At 38.5% G+C, this 18279-nt stretch overlaps 1 protein-coding gene across 1 annotated transcript in view; it reads right to left on the bottom strand.

The window, feature by feature from the left end:
- The window catches only part of KCNH8 (potassium voltage-gated channel subfamily H member 8), a 391062-nt gene that overhangs the window by 269856 nt on the left and 102927 nt on the right, over positions 1-18279 (bottom strand). Inside the window, exon 2 of the mRNA XM_072651223.1 lies at positions 9053-9286. Within this exon, the coding sequence (XP_072507324.1) occupies positions 9053-9286 (234 nt within the window). The remainder of the gene's footprint in view (positions 1-9052; positions 9287-18279) is intronic.

An 18279-nucleotide genomic window follows, 5' to 3' on the forward strand; every position in this document is an offset into this window, starting at 1 on the left:
GAAGAATGCTTTAAAAAGCAGAATTAGCCAAATGGAAAAAGAGGTTCAAAAGCTCACTGAAGAAAATAGTTCTTTAAAAATGAGAATGGAACAGATAGAGGTTAATGACTTTATGAGAAACCAAGAAATCACAAAACAGAACCAAAAGAATGAAAAAATGGAAGATAATGTGAAATATCTCATTGGAAAAACAACTGACCTGGAAAATAGATCCAGGAGAGACAATTTAAAAATTAGGAGACTACCTGAAAGCCTTGATCAAAAAAAAAGAGCCTAGACATCATCTTTCATGAAATTATCAAGGAAAACTGCCCTGATATTCCAGAACCAGAGGGCAAAATAAGTTTTGAAGGAATCCACCAATCACCAAGAGATCTAAAAAGAGAAACTCCTAGGAATATTGTGGCCAAATTCCAGAGTTCCCAGGTCAAGGAGAAAATATTGCAAGCAGCTAGAAAGAAACAATTCAAGTATTGCGGAAATACAATCAGGATAACACAAGCTCTAGCAGCTTTTACATTAAGGGATTGAAGGGCATGGAATATGATATTGCAGAAGTCAAAGGAACTAGGACTAAAACCAAGAATCACCTACCCAGCAAAACTGAGTATAATATTTCAGGGGAAAAAATGGTCTTTCAATGAAATAGAGGACTTTCAAGCATTCTTGATGAAAAGACCAGAGCTGAAAAGAAAAATTGACTTTCAAACACAAGAATCAAGAGAAGCATGAAAGGGTAAACAGTAAAGAGAAGTCATAAGGGACTTACTAAAGTTGAACTGTTTACATTCCTACATGGAAAGACAATATTTGTAACTCTTGAAACCTTTTTCAGTATCTGGGTAGTTGGTGGGATTACACACACACACACACACACACACACACACACACACACACACACAGAAAGCACAGGGTTAATTGAATAGGATGGGATCATATCTTAAAAAATGAAATTAAGCATTGGGAGAAAAATATATTAGGAGGAGAAAGGGAGAAACGGAATGGGGCAGGTTATCTCTCATAAAAGAGGCAAATAAAAGACTTTTCAGTGGAGGGAAAAAGAGGGGAGGTGAGAGAAAAAACATGAAGCTTACTCTCATCACATTCGACTAAATGAAGGAATAAAATGCACACTCATTTTGGTATGAAAACCTATCTTACAATACAGGAAAGTGGGGGAGAAGGGGATAAGCAGGGTGCCGGGGATGATGGAAGGGAGGACAGTGGGAGGAGGGAGCAATTAGAAGTCAACACTCTTGGGGAGGGACAGGATCAAAAGAGAGAATAGAAGCAATGGGGGGCAGGATAGGATGGAGGGAGTTATAGTTAGTCTTTCACAACACAATCATTATGGAAGTCATTTGCAAAACTACACAGATATGGCCTCTATTGAATTGCTTGCCTTCCCAAAGGGAATGGGTGGGGAGGGAGGGATGGGGAGAAGTTGGAACTCAAAGTTTTAGGAACAACTGTTGAGTATTGTTCTTGCAACTAGGAAATAGAAATACAGATAATGGGGTATAGAAAAATATCTTGCCCTACAGGACAAAAGAGAAGATGAGGATAAGGGAAGGGAGGGATGTTAGAAGAGAGGGCAGATTGGTGATAGGGTCAATTAGAATGCTTGGTGTTTTGGAGTGGGGGGAGGGGAGAAATGGGGAGAAAATTTGGAACCCAAAATTTTGTGGAAATGAATGTTCCAAAGTTAAATAAATAAATTAATTAAAAAACAAACAAACAAAAAACCAAAAAACAAAACAAAACAACAACAACAAAAAAACAAACCAAAAAAAGAAACTGAGACCCAGGGAAGCTATGGACTTTTCCTGAGGTCACACTGGTAGTATCAGAGGTGGGATTCCAACTTAGATTCGCCAAATTCATTGCCAGGGTTCTTTCCACTGTATCACAGAGGGAAAATGAATTGTCTAAGATGATATAGGATGTCAGTGTCAGGGTCCTAAGCTGAATCTCACTCCTCTCTCTCCCAGTCCAGGCTGTTTCTGTTAAATTGCACTGCCAAAGACTGATTCCATTATAAAGATAATAACCCTCATGTCTGAGACAAACAGATCTCTCCACTATAAATCTAGAACAAAAAAGAACCTTGGGGGCTTTTTAATCTTGTTACCCTCATCTTAGAGATGAAGAAAGTGAAGGCCTGAGAAGGAAAGTTATTTATTTAATATTATGTAAGTGGTAAAATAAATATGATTTTATCTCCATTTGGCACACATGGAAACTATTCAGATTGTCCTTAAAATTAACATTCGAAGCCCAAAGTTCATGTGCTTCTCTAATTCCCTACAGTAGTATCCAGGCTTGCCAGCTTGCATGGAAAGAAGTTTCAGGCACAGGTGGAAGAACTTAGCAAAGAACAGAATCCCTATGGATTAAGATATAAAAAAAAAAATTATCTACCTCAGGAAGGCATAATTGTTCACGGATTTTAAAAATATGTATAAAACTGCATTTCATTGGTTTGATTAATAATAATTACTCATGATTTTTTAAAATCAGTTTTTTATAAGAGCTTTCCTCACTGCAAACTTGGGAGATAAGTAAAGAGGGTATTATTACCCCATTTTACAGATGAGGCAACTGAAACTTGAGAAGAGATTTACTCAAGGTCACACAGTTATAGACTGTTAAAGCTGGGTTTTGAATTTATTTCTTGACCCTCATCAACCCAGTTCTTTCTGTTCTTCCATAACATATCTATTTTTTATGTACTAGGATAAAAAAATACACTAGAGAACCAACATTCCTCTGCCAATATTTTGGCAAAAGATAAACCTGATTTATCTTTCTGAAAGTGTCACAGATGGGCTTATATCCCAGAGTATGGACTTCAACGTGTGCCTGAAACCATTTTTTTTCTGGCTAGGTAGCTAGCTTAGATGTTACAATTGTCAATTACAGAAGTCACATACTCTGTATGTTTAAAATTTTAATTTTTAGAAAAGTCTGACTTTATTATTCATCCCTAATCCACCTCCAAAGCTTCGCATTTTTCCCACGTAAGTGCCTCATTTTAAAATTCCCACAAGGCATAAGGAAACATTCTAAAAATGATCAGCTGTGTCACATTGATGAGTGTAACTAAGAATATATGCCACCAAGAACACCTCAAATATTGACTGATCATTCCCAAGAGAGTAACGTTTCTTCCTCTATGCTCCTTCACTGAACAGCTCATTGCAAAAAGCAAATGGTTCAAGGAATTTCATTTCTCTTTTCTTTCAGCATTTGTTGGATTTTTTAGCATTTGTTTTGTCTTAGTCCAGTCTTGTGATTTTAGTGTTCTAGCCAATGCCAGTATGGAAATTCCCTTTTCCACTGCAGACTAGTACTTCTTAGAAGTTCAATTGTTTTGGTCATGTCTGACTCTTTGTGACCCCATTTGAGATTTTCTTGGCAAAGATACTGGAGTGGTTTGCCATTTCCTTCTGTTCATTTTACAGATGAGGAAACTGAGGCAAACAGGGTTAAGTGACTTGCCAAGGTCACAAAGCTAAAGTGTCTCAGGTCAGACTTGAATTCAGGAAGATAAGTCTTCTTGACTCCAGGCTCAGAACTCTATTTACTATGCCACCTAGCTGCCCAGTACTTGTTAGGCAACTTATTGTTCCAATAATTGGGCCACTAAGAAGTTTGTAACTTGTGGAGTTTAGTATATGTCATGGGCTGGACTTGAACTTTGGACTTCTTGACCCATAGACTGGCTCTTCACTCACCATTGTTTGTGTCCTGGATCCTTGAGACAGACAGATAAAACCTATGGATCCCTACTCACAATATTTTAAATATGTAAATAAAACTAAAAGGACAAAAAAGGAAGTCAATTATGTCGAAATAATTATCAGCTAGACCCCAGTTTAAACATGAGCTCAAGCTATACTATACCACAGGGTCATTACAAGATCCTTCACTGCCTTCTTAGCATGAGAATGTTTATATCTGAAATAGATAGGCAGTGTGTATACTGAAAATTGATCCCTCCCTTCAAAGGTATGCCATGCCAAATGCTATTTCACAAAGGAAACACCCTCTTTACTATGCCCCTGAATCACTCCCTGCAAGAGTCTTCTACCTGTTTTTCCCACCATCTAGATGACATGCATTGAAAGGGTGCTGGGTTTGGAGTCAGAAGACCTGAGTTTATGGCTGACATCCTGCTGAGAGTGGTAACTGACACACTGGGTGACAGAGTCAGGGTCCCAAAGGTCTTTGAAAAGCTCCAGCACTGAGCTGAGTCTTACAAGCTATAACTGAGTAGGAATAAATGTAAAGGCTTGCACATTTTTTCTAAAAATCACTTTCATATGTATATATGTTCATAGGTTTAGTGTTTACTATATAGCATGGTGAAGATGTGGAGTTATGAAAAATGACCTGGGGTTTGTATCAAATGCATATTCAACATGTGAATAAAGAACTAATGGGCTCCTGGACTACATTAAGAGAGACATAGCTTTCAGGAATAGGACAATAATCTACTCCACCCTCATTGGATGGCATCTGAGGAATTGTGTTTAGCTCTGGGAATCAGAGTAGAAGGAGGCCATTGAAAAGTATCCAGAGGAGAGCCACAATGATATAGAAGTACCTTGAGTCCATGACATATAAGAACCAATGAAAGGAAATGGGAATGTTTAATCTGGAGAAGAGAATCCTCAGGGGGCAACATGACAGCTTTATTCAAGTGTATGAAGGGCTTTCAGATGGAGAAGGTATTAGACTAGTTCTGTCTACTCCTCAAGGACAGAACAAGAAAAAAATAGGTGGGACTTGCAAATTTAAGACTGATGTAAGAAAAATTTCCCAATAATTCAAACTCAGCAAAAGTGGAATAAGCTGCCTTGAGAAATGGTGAATTTCCACCCCTTCTCTCCAACTCCCAAGGTTATCAAAGGTTGGATATTGTACATCTGTCAGGTACAGAATAATGAGGGTTCCTGTTGTATATGAGTGAGACTAGATAGACTCTCAAATTCTGGGATTCTGAATTTGAATGTGAGCTCTCATTTCTCTTCTCACACTTCTTGAAATCTCTTTCTCCCTCAGCACAACATCTGGCACATAGTAGATGCCATCTAAATTCCTTCTCCCTCTTCTCTCAAGGCTCAGTTTTAGGGTCACCTCTTGCAAGAAACCTTTCTGATTTTCCCATTTGTTTGTGCTGTGCCTTCCCCTTTCATAACTGCTTTGTACACTATTTGAATTTATTCATCTGTTAATGTAGGATCACAGATCTCAAATAGGAAAGGACCTCAGGGGCTGTCTAGTGTAAAATCCTCATTTTATGGAAGAAATATCTAAGGACTAGGAAGCTTAAATAATTTGCCCAAGGTCACATAGGTAGTATCAGAGGTAGGTTTGGAACACAGGTCCTTGGGTTCCTGTGTTCTGTTTATCTGGTATGTTATTTCCTCCTCTTCTCAGAAAAATCTTGACAACACAGGGTATTTCTTCCATAATACCCAGCATGATGCCTCGCACTTAATTTGTACTTCATAAAGAAATTAGTTAAATTTGTGGGAAGAAAGTTCTGTTGTCCACACTCCTAGGTGATAGGGGTTGTGGCCTAGCATGGACAGGTTAGAGGTTAGAAACTAATACGCTGGTCCAAGGAGCTGTGTGAGGAAGGGCCTATCAGAGAGGAGAACATGGAGTCACATGGCCAGGGGATGGTATTGCGGGAGATCCAAAGTTAGGAAAACAGTATAAGAAACCCCATCTTTCTGCATGTGTTGTAGTCTTCCTGTAACCTTACTGGTGAGGTTACCCGTCCATTCTGGGGGAGTGGACGTAAAGATTAATAAAAGCTTTCCTGATTTCACAACAGGCATTATTCCTTCCTTGTTTAAGGGGAGCGTGTTTCTCACTGCTGGGGGCTTGTTAGATGGGTTCACTTCTAACAAATTTTATTGTATATGCCCCATTAAGTACAACTCAACATGAATGTGAGCATTTTTACTATATCTGTTAGGAGCTTAATTACTGAAATCCCAAGCTAGCATTTTTTAAGTTGTCATCATCTTTGTGTATCATGGGAGTGGATACTCCCTCCAGGGAGGTAGATTGCAGCCTCTGAACTACTGAAGAGACAAAAGCTTATTGTTGTTCAGTTGTTTCAGTCATGTCTAACTTTTTGTGACCCCATTTGGGATGTTGGAGTAGTTTACCATTTCCTTCGCTAGCTCATTTTACAGGTGAGGAAACTGAGGTGAATGGGGGGAAATGACTTACCCAGGATTATACAGCTAATAAATGTCTGAGGCTGGATTTGAACCTTGGTCTTCCAAGACTGGCACTATATCCACTGTGCCAATTACCTACCCAAATAAAAGCTTATCAGCTTATTTAGCACCTGAATATAGGTCTCTTCAAAATTAGTGGGTTTGGTCCTTAGACAGCAAACTCAGTATCACCAGGCCCAGACTCACAAGCTTATTGTGACTCACTAATATAATCTTAGATAATTCAGGGTCACTTCCACCTTATAATGTGATATTAGAGGAAGATTTTTAGAGAGTAAAGTGACTTTGGTATTATCTTTATTTGGCTATCAAATTTCAAATTATATCTGCATTTTTCTTAGCTACTTGTGGAGGTAACCTATGTTCCCATCCCAAATCACAAATTTTTAGGGGAGATAGAAAAATGAAGGATAAGAAACTGATGCCTCCCCTCCAAAGAAATTATGCTAAAGAGTCTAAATCCAAGGAATTTTTCCCATTATTATTTATGAATTCCAAAAGAATGTAAGCATCTTGAGGGTACAGAAAGTTTCACTTTTTTATATCCACAGTAGTAGGTGCATAATAACAAATGTTGAATGTTGAATGAATGAATGAAATACTTTCATTCATGGATAGGTGGTATTATCTACTCTGCGTCCAGGACAATAAATACACAGATCTTAGAGTAACCAGTCATCTCAGAGAATTGAAATCAGAAATGAATGAGTTATTTCAATCATGGATGTTATCTGCTTTGTTCAAGGCAATACTCATATCTCAAATAATCAAGAAACCTAGAGAATTAAAATCTCCACACACAAAGATCCTATGAATAAATGAATGAGTTAATGAATGGATGATTTTATTCATGAATGGGTATTGTCATCTATTCTGTGTTCAGAACCATAAAAACTCAAATTGCACAATAATTCATTATAACAACAAACTGAAGTCTTCAAAAAGAAAATTTCACAACTACTCAATACTAGTTTCAGTATGACAGAAAACACTAGATTCATCATATCCTGAAAATGAATTGTCCCTGGAAATTCCCCCATGAACAAAGAGATCAGTATGGAAAGAGTTTCTCCATACAGTAAGAGAAGACCTTTACACCTAAAACTAGGCAGGGCTTTGACTATCATTTCAAAACCTACTTGAAGTTATCACATAATTTTAGTACCCTGGAGGTTTAACTGTGCCATAAACATTTATTTTTGAATGGGATGTCTGGATACCATGGGTTGGTCTGATGATTTGCTACTTGAGTGCAGTGAATACCAAGATACCAGAATTGATAGAATAAAGGGTTCCCTTTTCTTTTCCCCACAAATCACTCCTCATCCTAACTTACCCATTTCCATGCTTACAATCACCCAGTTTAGCAATCTCAGTGTTTTCTTCAATTCAATCTCCTTCACTTTTCCCTACCCCGATCATGTCCCACTGGTTGCCAAGTCAAGTTCATTCTGATAACTCTATATCTATATTATTTCTCCCTACTTTCACAGCCAATACTGTAGTTAGGGCTCTCATCTCTTGCCTAGACTACTGTAACACCCTCCTAACTAATCTCCTAACTTTCAGTGACTTACCTTCCACACAGGTGACAAAATTACTTTCCTAAAATTTTGGTCTGACCACATCACTTCCTTGTTCAAGAGTCGTTAGCAGTTGCATGTGGCCTCTAGATTTAAAATAGCAATTCCTTCCAGACTTACCCTCACTCTGACAATCTATACTCCAATGAAGCTGACCTTTTTTGATCTTGACACTGCCTCCCCTGCCTCCAGGAAAAGGCATGGTCATGTGCAAATGTCTGTCCTACAGGCTTGGAATGCTCCCCCATCATCAACTCGGCCTTTAGGAATTCCTATCTGCCTTCCATGTTTATCTCAGTTTCCTGTTCTTATGTAAGACTTTTTACATTTTAATTCTCCTCAGGTGTCAGTGCTATTTTCTCCAAAATAATCTGTATGCATATTTTATCTTTTGTTTTTATGTTATCCTCTGTGTTTATTTTTATAAACCTAGACTTTAGCAGAGTGCCTTACTCACATGTGCTACCATTGAAATTGCTTGTTGAATTGAATGGAGATTTTTTAAAAATTTGCTATAGCAGGTTAAATAGTACCCTTATAGTTGAACAAATACACATGACTAGTCACTGAAAGTAAGGAGGGAAGATATTTAGGAAAATCAACTGAATAGGTCTCTTCAAAGTTAATGAGGTTGGTCCTTGGGCAGCAGACTCAATGTCACTGAGCCCAGGCTCAAAAATGCTTCCATTTTAAGAAGATATACTAGAAGTTACTGTCACTATCATAAGCTTAGATAATTCAGGGTCACCTCCACCTGATAATGTGGTATTGGAGGGAAATGTCTTGGAAGAAAAAAAATATTCTAAGAAGTTTTCAGTTCTTAGAGGTGTTTAGATACCAACTATTTCTGTCCCATACCAATTTGTCAGGATCTAGCATTACATGCTGTCTATTAGCATAACCTTTAAGAATTCTTGATTATCTCTATCCCCCCAAACAGACACCAAAGGAGGACTGAAGAGTAAGAGCTTATATTAATAGCTATAAGTTTTCTGTAAAATTTCCAGGCAGATTATCCTCTATACACTTTGCTAAGAGTCAGAAGAGATTAGCCTCTAGCCCATTTTATTTCATTTCCAGGCATTATAGGAAACATTAGTCAGCTTGGAGGGGCTTACAGAGTAATTATCTAGCTGAATGATGTTGATGTTCTCCAACAGACACCATAAATCTGGTGCTGATTTTAAAAAAAAAGAAAACACTCACCGTTCTTCTTGTAGAACATAATTTCTCCTTTGAATTCTGTCTTTTCTTCCAGTGATTTTTCTATCTGGAGTGTCAACTGCTCGTTTGTCTCCCCACCAAACAGAAATTTACAGCTACAGCTCTTCTGCATGACCTCTGTGCGGGCAAATCCAGCCAGCTCACAGAAGCCATCGGAACAATACACGATGGGGAAACCCTTGGCCACCTGGGCGTTGGCGAGGATGAAATTACTGTCTGTGGAACGACACAAAGAGGAGACGAGTTAAAAACTGGCCAAGATCATAATGTTTCCAAGAGAACATATAGAAAACTGGCACCCAGCAGACCTATAAACAAAATAGCAAACAAAAATAGAGGTAAAGACAAAGCCATTTAATGTACCCATAATTGTATACATATTTATAATTTGTCACTCAATAAACATTTGTTATGGATTTATTATGTACCAGCAATGCACTAAGCACTGGAAATAGAAAGAAAGAAAAAAACAAGAATCCTGTTCTCAAGGAGCTCACATTCTAATAGAGGGAACATAATGTCTATAACTGTACATAGAAGAAATCACCAGGGCAAATGGAAGGGAATCTCGAAGGAAATGATACTAATAGCTGAAATTTACATAGTGTTTTATTAAAGTCTGCAAAGAACTTCACATGCATTATCTCCTTTCATCTGTACAAGAATCCTGGATATTATTATCCTCATTTATAGTTGTGGAAGTGGCTGCTTAGAGATATTCACTTACTTGCCCAAGATCATGCTTCCAGAAAACGTCACCTCTTGAAATGTCTAGCTTTATTCAACAGTTAACTCAAGTGCCCATCCCTAGATAAGAACCTTCCAGACATTCCACCCCTCCAAAGAGTTAGGGCTCTGTTTTTTTCCCCTAGTTATTACTCATATTGACTTATCTGGATACATGCTTTCACTTGCCTCAGTCAACTGGTCAACAAGCATTAATCAGGTGTTGATTATGTGCCAGGCACTGTGCTAAGGTGTGAGGATACAAAGAAAGGCAAAAATAGCCCCTCCCCTTAAAGAGCTCATGTTTGAATGGAGCAGAGGACATGCAGGATAACTATGCATATAAAGTTATATGCATATGTGCATATAACTATGCATATAACTATGCATAAACATTATAGATTAAAGCTAATTTTGGAGGAAGGCCTTGGGGAGAAGAAAATGATTGGGAAACAGCTCCTGCAGAAGGTGGGATTTGTGCTAGACTTGAAGGAAGGCAAAAGGCGAGGAGTTGAAAGTTAAAAAGAAGGGCATTTGGAGCTCTCCAAGTAGCATATGAACCTGAAAGCAGGGGCCTTTTCCATTCTTGTCCTTGTATCTCCATCTAGGATAGTGTCTGACACATTTCTAGTTGTTGAGCCATTTCAGTCATGTCTGACTCTTTGTGACCCCATTTGAGGTTCTTGGCAAAGAAAATGGTTTACTACTTTGTTCTCCATTTCACTTTACCGATGAGGAACTGAGGCAAACTGGGTTAAACGACTTACCCAGGGTCACATGGCTAGCAAATGTTTGGGGCCAGCTGCGAACTCAGGTACTCCTGAGCTACAGGGTTGCTACTGTCTCCACTGCACCACCTAGTTGCCCATCTGACGCACAGTAGTCATTCAACACATTTTTGCTGAATCAAGTTGAAGTGTCAGAGACAGATTTGAACTGATGTCTTCTGGCTTCAAGTCCAGTCCTATCTACCAAATGCCACTGCCTCTTAGACAGTCTACATGTTTATGCTTTGGTTTCTCTTCAAATCATATGCATCTTTCACCTTCTATTGGGGCTATGGTAGGCACTGTCGGTGATACACATATAAGATAGTCTCTGCCCTCAAGGAGCTTACAAGGTCATTGAAGAGAAAAGACTAACATACACAAATGGTCACAGAGCAATCATAGTAATGTCTGATTAAGAAATAAGCAATGTATGGTCAGTCTATCATGGTGGGACTGGGAGTTTTCTCACTGGAACTCTCTTCACAAATGAAATTACAGGAGAGGGGTGTGGGGGAGGGAGGGAGGAAGGAAGAAAGAAAAGAAAGAAATGAAAGAAGGAAGGAAGAAGGAAGGAAGGAAGGAAGGAAGAAGGAAGGAAGGGAGAGAGAAAGAAAGAAAGAAAAAGAAAGAAAGAAAGGAAGAAAGAAAGGAAGAAAGAAAGAAAGAAAAAGCTGTAGTTTAGGGAAAGGAGAAATCATTGGAGAAATCAAAATAGAGAGAGGCTTCATGGAGGAATGGTATTTAAAGTGAGATTTTAAACATTGCTAGAGGTTAGCTATATGGAGAACATTATGGAAATATACAATGCAAGGATTTAGGAGCAGAAGGAGGATTCCATTGTGAAAAAGAATTTATAGTTAGGGTATGAATTATGACCTATGTGAAATAGTAAATCCCATTCTATCTGAGTCTCTTCACTAACTAGGGAAGTAATATGCTTTGCGTCTATGTAAAGAAGTAAATTTTCAAGACTTCAATGCTTGTGTTTACCCTAAGGATGGCATAATGTGTGTGCGTGCGTGTGTGTGTGTGTGTGAGTGTGTGTGTCATTTAAACCATTAACCCACTCTTCAGCAGCAGGTTGGGAGTGGTCTTGGCTTGGCTGTCACAGAGCTATTTGTATTGCTGGGACAGGTCTAGCTCTTCAACCTCCGAATGTCTTTGGAGAAATCTTGACCTATCTTGTATTCCACTGTGCTCCAATGGAATGGAATTTGAGTCTGTATTAGACAGTATGTACCAGGTACTGTGCTAAACACTAAGGATTGAAATATAAACAAGCAAGACAGTCCCTGAACTCAAGGAGATTACACTCAATGTGGGAAGACCAAGTATAAAGGTGTGTTGGAAAGGGATGGGGAGACGGAGGAAGGTACTCATATTGGGGGAGGGAATGGTGAGGAGATGGTCAGGAAGGGAACATAAGATTAATTTAGATACCAAGAAGTTGGAAAGGTGATGACAGCAACAAGAAGAGCAAAAGCCGGGTGCTGAGGATGACAAGGTGAAAGGCGAAGACCAGTTAGATGAAAGCAGAGGGAACATCCAATCCAATTGGAGGAATCAATAGAAAAATTGTTAATTAAGTACTTACTTTGTGCCATGCATTTTGCTAGGTACTCAATAGAAAGGTAAAAAATAAAAAGTCCTTGCCTTAAATAAATTTACACATTATATTAGGAGACAATATGTACATTTTAAGCATAATCCAAATAAGTAAAAACAATAACTATGAGGTCAGCTCAGTGGGGGAGGAAGCAGAATTTGGATGATCAGAAAAAGTTTGTTTAGAAGACAGTATCTGAGCAGAACTAAGGAAGAAACCGAGAATTTTAAGAGGCAAGGGTAGGGAGAAGGAGAGCACAGAAGGCAGTGATGACAACCTATGCAAAGATAATGGGATGGAAGAATGTGTGTGTGAGTGTGCGTGTGTGTGTGTGAGTATGTGTGTGAGTGTGTGTGTGTGTGTGTGTGTGTATGTGTGTGTGTGTGTGTGTAGGTGTGAGATATCCTCGAGAGAGTTGACTTGGCCAATAAAGTACAGGAAGAAGAGTAATGAATGATGTACTGGAAATGTAGGTTGGAACAGAGGGAATGTCCAATCTAACAAATATATTAAACATCTACTTTACGTATTGCATTTCATTGGGCATATGGCCTAGGCTACAGGGAACATTAATCAAGGTCATTCAATGAAAGAAGAGGAAACTGGAGGTTTTGTTGGGACAAGGAGGAGGAAGAGAAAGGAGAGAGATGGAGAGGGAGGGGTGAAAGGAAGAGGGGAGTGGAGGGAGAAGGAAAGTGGGGTAGAGACAAAAGGAAGGAAGAGAACAGAAAATTTGGTCGCCATGGTAAATTCTAAGGACTCAACATGAGATTAATAAAGGAACTGCCACATTTGACAGACTCCTCCTTGAATTTGGACAGCATAAATTAATAAGATACAGCTTTTCAAGGATAAAGGTAAAATTCTGCATTTAGGTTCCACATTATGTTTTAGAAAATCAATTGTACAAGCATAGTACGGGAAAGATCCAACTTAATAGCAGTTCATAGGAAAAAAGGTTAAAGATTTTCAATGACTGCACTATGAGTAAGAGTGGATATATCCACTCCAAAACTGAAGCAAATTGCAAATGTATTAAAAGAAGTATGGTTTCCAGAGGAAGGGAAGAAGCAGCAGTCTATCCTCTTCAAAGATCAGATTAGCATCAAATGGGGGTGGTACATTTTAGCTCCCCTAGGCAACAGAATGGTGAGGGGTATACTGGCTAAACGGTACTCACTGTACATAAGTAATTATTGAAAGAACTGCTGAATGTTTACATAAAAAAGAACTGTCAGAGAGGACAAGAAATTTGAAGATTTACTCCATGGTTGAGGGATTGGCTATTGTTGCATCAGAGGGTAGAACTCTGACCAAGAAGCAGAAGCTAAGGGTCGATTTCAAATTGATATAATGAATCATTTTCTAACAATTAAACCTGGAAATATGATTGATGGTTTCATAAATTAGTGAGGTCCCCATCACTGGATGAGTATAAGTAGAGAAACAATGTCTAATTGTCTTATATTGTAGAAGAGATTTTTTCATTGGGGCATGGGAAGGTATAGAACATTACATTGGCAAGGTCAAACTCAGAAATCCAGACTACTGAATCATAGATAAGAATCCTTGGGGGTTGCACAATATTTTGGAAAACCACAAACTAATAATAACTAATGTTATCTATATTTTATTGATTTTTATTCATTTCATAGTTATATTTTAAACAAGTTTGGACTGTACTTAGGAGTGTACTTAGGAGGGCTGTGTGCAGCCCAACATTTGACACCTCTGGATTAGTGGTGGTCTCCAATAACTACACAATAATAATGGTAGCTAACATTTACAGAGCATTTTAAGGTTTGTGAATCACTTGACATAATATTATTTCATTTCATCCTGACAGGAACCTTGAAAGGTAGGTGGTATTATTATCTCTATTTTGTGGTTGAAGAAACTGAACCTGAGAGAGGACTTAAGTGATTTACCCAGGGTCACCCAGGTAGTAAGTGTTTGAGGCAAGATTTAAACTCAAGTTTTCTTGACTCTGTCCAACATCTTACTTACTATTCCTTGATAAATTTGTATTTGGGACAAGTCTGGACAATCACATGTCTTTCCCACTCCATCCTTGTCCTGGCCCAGGAGTACAGAGACAAGAGATGATCATGATGATGATGGTGGTGGTGGTGGTGGTGGTGGTGGTGGTGTTTATAACAATCGCAAATATGCATCTAAATTGCCTTATGAATATTATCTCATTAGAGGTAAGATGGTGAAAGAAATTCTAGTTTAGTGGCTGGTATGGGTGACATGGAAGAAGGCTAACATCTCAGTCATTAGTGTTTTTCATTCATTGACCTTTCCACTAGGGCCCTCTCTTTCTTGGGACATGGCTCACTCTGGTAAAGAACACACCAAGAAAGTAAGAAAGAAGAAAAGATATTCCCTTCCCCCAGAGATTATGATACTTGAGGACTGGGAAGAAAAGGGAGTCTTTTCCCTACGGCAATTGATGTAGAAGATTGTATAATCCAGGGGTGGCAAACCTGCAGCTCGAGGCCATATGTGACCCTTTAAGTCCTCAGTTGTAGCCTTTTGACTGAATCCAAACTTCACAGAACAAATCTCCTAACGGAGTTTGGATTCAGTCCGAAGCCACTGACTATACTATGGTCAGTCTCAGGTTCACAGATTTAGTGAGTCTGTCAATATGCATTTATTAAGCATTTAATAAAGACAGCACCTGGTCTCAAGAAACTTACATTTTGATGGGGAAAATGACAGAAAAAAGGAAGCTGAAAAGGTGGGAAGGAACTTCAGAGGCCATCTAGTCCAGTGCCATCATTTTCAGATGAGGAAACTAAGGCCAGAGAGGTACAATTCCTTTACCGAGGTCATAAATATTAAAGGACCTCTGCCACTCGATGCAGAGTACTTTCCGATGCACTTGCCAGATGAGACAACTTCCTCTCAATAAGTAGTGACAGGGGACAAATCTCAAGGCAGACCATTGACTCTCTTTCCTTTTACAGGTGAGGGAACTGAGGCACAGGGAAGTTAAGTGGATAGCCTAAGATCACACAGATAGTAAGCATTTGAAGCTGGATTTGAACACAGATTCTCCACATAACTTCGTGTCCAAAACTCCATCCTCTCTGAAGCAGGATTTATCTTATGCTGTTTCTCCTCAGAAGACAGAATTAGTAGCAATTTGTGGAAATTTTATTGTAGCAAATTATAGAAATTTATTTACAGAAATAGCACATTAGGACCTAATGGAAGGGAAATCTTCCTAACAATGATACTTGTTCTGAAATTGAATGAGCTGCCTTGGGACATAGTGGTATTCCTAACTGGAGGTCTTTAAGCAGACTGATGCCTACTGGCCTAGTGTATTCTAGTGGGGGGTTTGTTTTAGATGTGGGTTGTACTAAATGATACTTAAGATTCCTTCTAGCTCTAAACTTCTGTTCTTTAATAATTTTCTTGGTGACTCAGTCTAAAGGACCAGAAGGCAGCTAGTGTGGTTCTGAGCTCTACAACTTGAAAATAAATGCTTGGAACTGCTTTGCTTTTCCAGCTACTAACACGATGTGTTGAATTTTCACCACATGGAAAATGCTACCTTGGAAATTCAGACCTACCTTCATCTGACTGCAGCTGTCATTCTAACACAAAATACCCTCCTGGTGACTCAGAAAGCCAAGTTATTTCAGTCTTCACTGATGAATGACTGAAACATCTCCAAGAGCTCTGGACTGGATTAGTGTCAATATAACTGGTAGCCATTCAAAATGTCTCCCCACCTTTTTGGTGCCAATATAATACGTAGCCATTCAAAAGGTCCCCCCATCTTATAGTATTCTTTATAAGCAAACCACAGTGGTTTTTTTCTCTGAATTTTGGTACAACAGCTGTAATTAGAGGTACGCATTATAAAAATAGCACAGAGTCCAAATATCCAGCTCTAAGATCATGAAACAATTGAGCAGTGAGGCTATGGAATGTGTCCCATGCCTTCAAGTAGTCCACCACCCAAATCATTCCAAGAATGTGCATAAAAAGGAAAGGCTGAGCTAGGTGATATCTACTGTTTTATGACACTATGGAATTGATTTATTTTCTTTTTTAAACATATTACTCATCTGTTTTGTTTACAAACATTTATGATTACAAACATTTGTAAATGATTCCCACCTTGTGAGAAATATCTTGTAACAAAGTAAAGTAGTTCAGTCAGACTAAGAGTATAATGGCCTCACGTGACAATGCATAGAACATTCTGCATTTGTTATACACCATCATGATTTTTTTTTGCACCATCACATTATTAAAAAAAAAAAGAAATGTCCTTTTTTTTTCCTATCCCTTACCCCATTGGAAAAAAAATTAATAAAATATATGCACAGTCAAGCAAAACACATTTTCTCAATGGCTGTATACAAATTATACACACATGTGTATATGTATATATACACAGATACATAGATACACACACATATGTTCAGACATATATTTCTATACATGAATGTAGATATACATGTGTTTCTATATGTGTATATATGTACACACACATATAAACACTTATACATTTTTCAATGTTGTTTCCATTAGAGAATGCACTTTTTTGAGTTTTTAATTATTCCTGGATCAGAGATCTAGTAGTGGAATGGACCCCAGGGGCCAACAAGTCCAACCCTATCATCTAGCAAAAGAGGAAACTGAGTTCCAAAGAGTTTAATTGACTTAAAAGCAGAGCTCCAGACTGGAACTGAAACTTAGAGGTCATCTCATTTTGCAAAAGGTTAAACTGAGTTTCAGAGAGATTAAATGACTTAAGATCATAGCTCTAGTGTTGGAAGGGACCTCAGAAGCCATCCAATTTAACCCTCTTACATGCAAAGAAGGAAATTGAGGCCCAGAGACATTAACTGACTTGGCATAAGTTCCATGGACAGTAATCATCAGATATGGGATTAGAACCCAAGCCTTCCTATTGCACAGTCAGTTTTATTTCCACCATACTATGGTGTTTCTTGACAGGTGATACCTCTTTTGCTGATACCTTTTAAAAAGGCGACTATCAGAACTCTCCCACCCGCTCTGAAATTTCAATCTACCAATTGTCTTTGCTCCATAAAAGCTTTCATTTCCAGGAGGAATTTCATTGCAGGTAGCCCCTGATAAAGTTCAGGGTACTGACTGTATGAATAGTCCCTTATTTAGGAAACATAGGGGCTTCCTTTTGTACTGATATCTGCTTGGAAACACATGCTTACTTGAGCACCAGAGTTCTATTCCCAGAGAAGAAATATGACATTTACTTTAGAATGAGGTAAAACAAAGCAGGCCCAAATGATGCTGAACTCACGGTGGATTCATAATGATTCTTATATATGCTAAAGGTATTTAACCTTTTAAGAAATCAATTATACATATGGAATAAGCATCTAAATACTGTCCTAACCTTTCTCAACTTGCTCTTTTGTATAGATTAAGCTCCAAAGTATCAGTACGTAGTACGCTGAAACACATTTACATACATGGGGTATGATAATTTCCCTAAGTATATCTTTTTGGGAAAGTATTTCAACATCAATGACTAAGTACTCTGACTTTCGATTTCATCCAAAGTTGGCCTTCCCTAGAAGTGGACCTTCCAAGTACGTATGAGTGAGCACCTTCTCCTTTCCCTTTCACTTGACATGATATGTATGACCTGTAGATTGATCTCCTGACCTTTCCCAGTCTCAATCAATTTCAGATTCCCTAAAGGCAGTTCATTAGACTGTTTCCTTGGGAGGAGGAATTCCCCTCACAGGAAGGTCACAAATGAAGGCTGGATGACCGCTGCTGAGGTATGGAGTAGAGGGGCTTCTTGGTCAGGCATGAGTTAGATTTGAAGACTGTTGAGGTCACTTCCAACTCTGAGATTCTGTGTTTCTGAGTGTCCTATATTTTTGCTTGATTCCCTTGGCATTATGTCATGGACCAACATTTCCAGCAGATAGCACAAAGCTATCATAAGCTCCAGACATTCACCATATCCTGGTTCACTCAGAATTGTGAGAATTAATTATTATTTCTAGTGTTGGAATAATTATTAGTGAAGGAAAGAAGTAAACTGGGAATAACATATTAGTCCCCCTGGCTTTCTTTCTAAG

This window comes from Notamacropus eugenii, chromosome 3 (genome assembly GCF_028372415.1).
Source record: "Notamacropus eugenii isolate mMacEug1 chromosome 3, mMacEug1.pri_v2, whole genome shotgun sequence".
Taxonomy (NCBI): Eukaryota; Metazoa; Chordata; class Mammalia; order Diprotodontia; family Macropodidae; genus Notamacropus; species Notamacropus eugenii.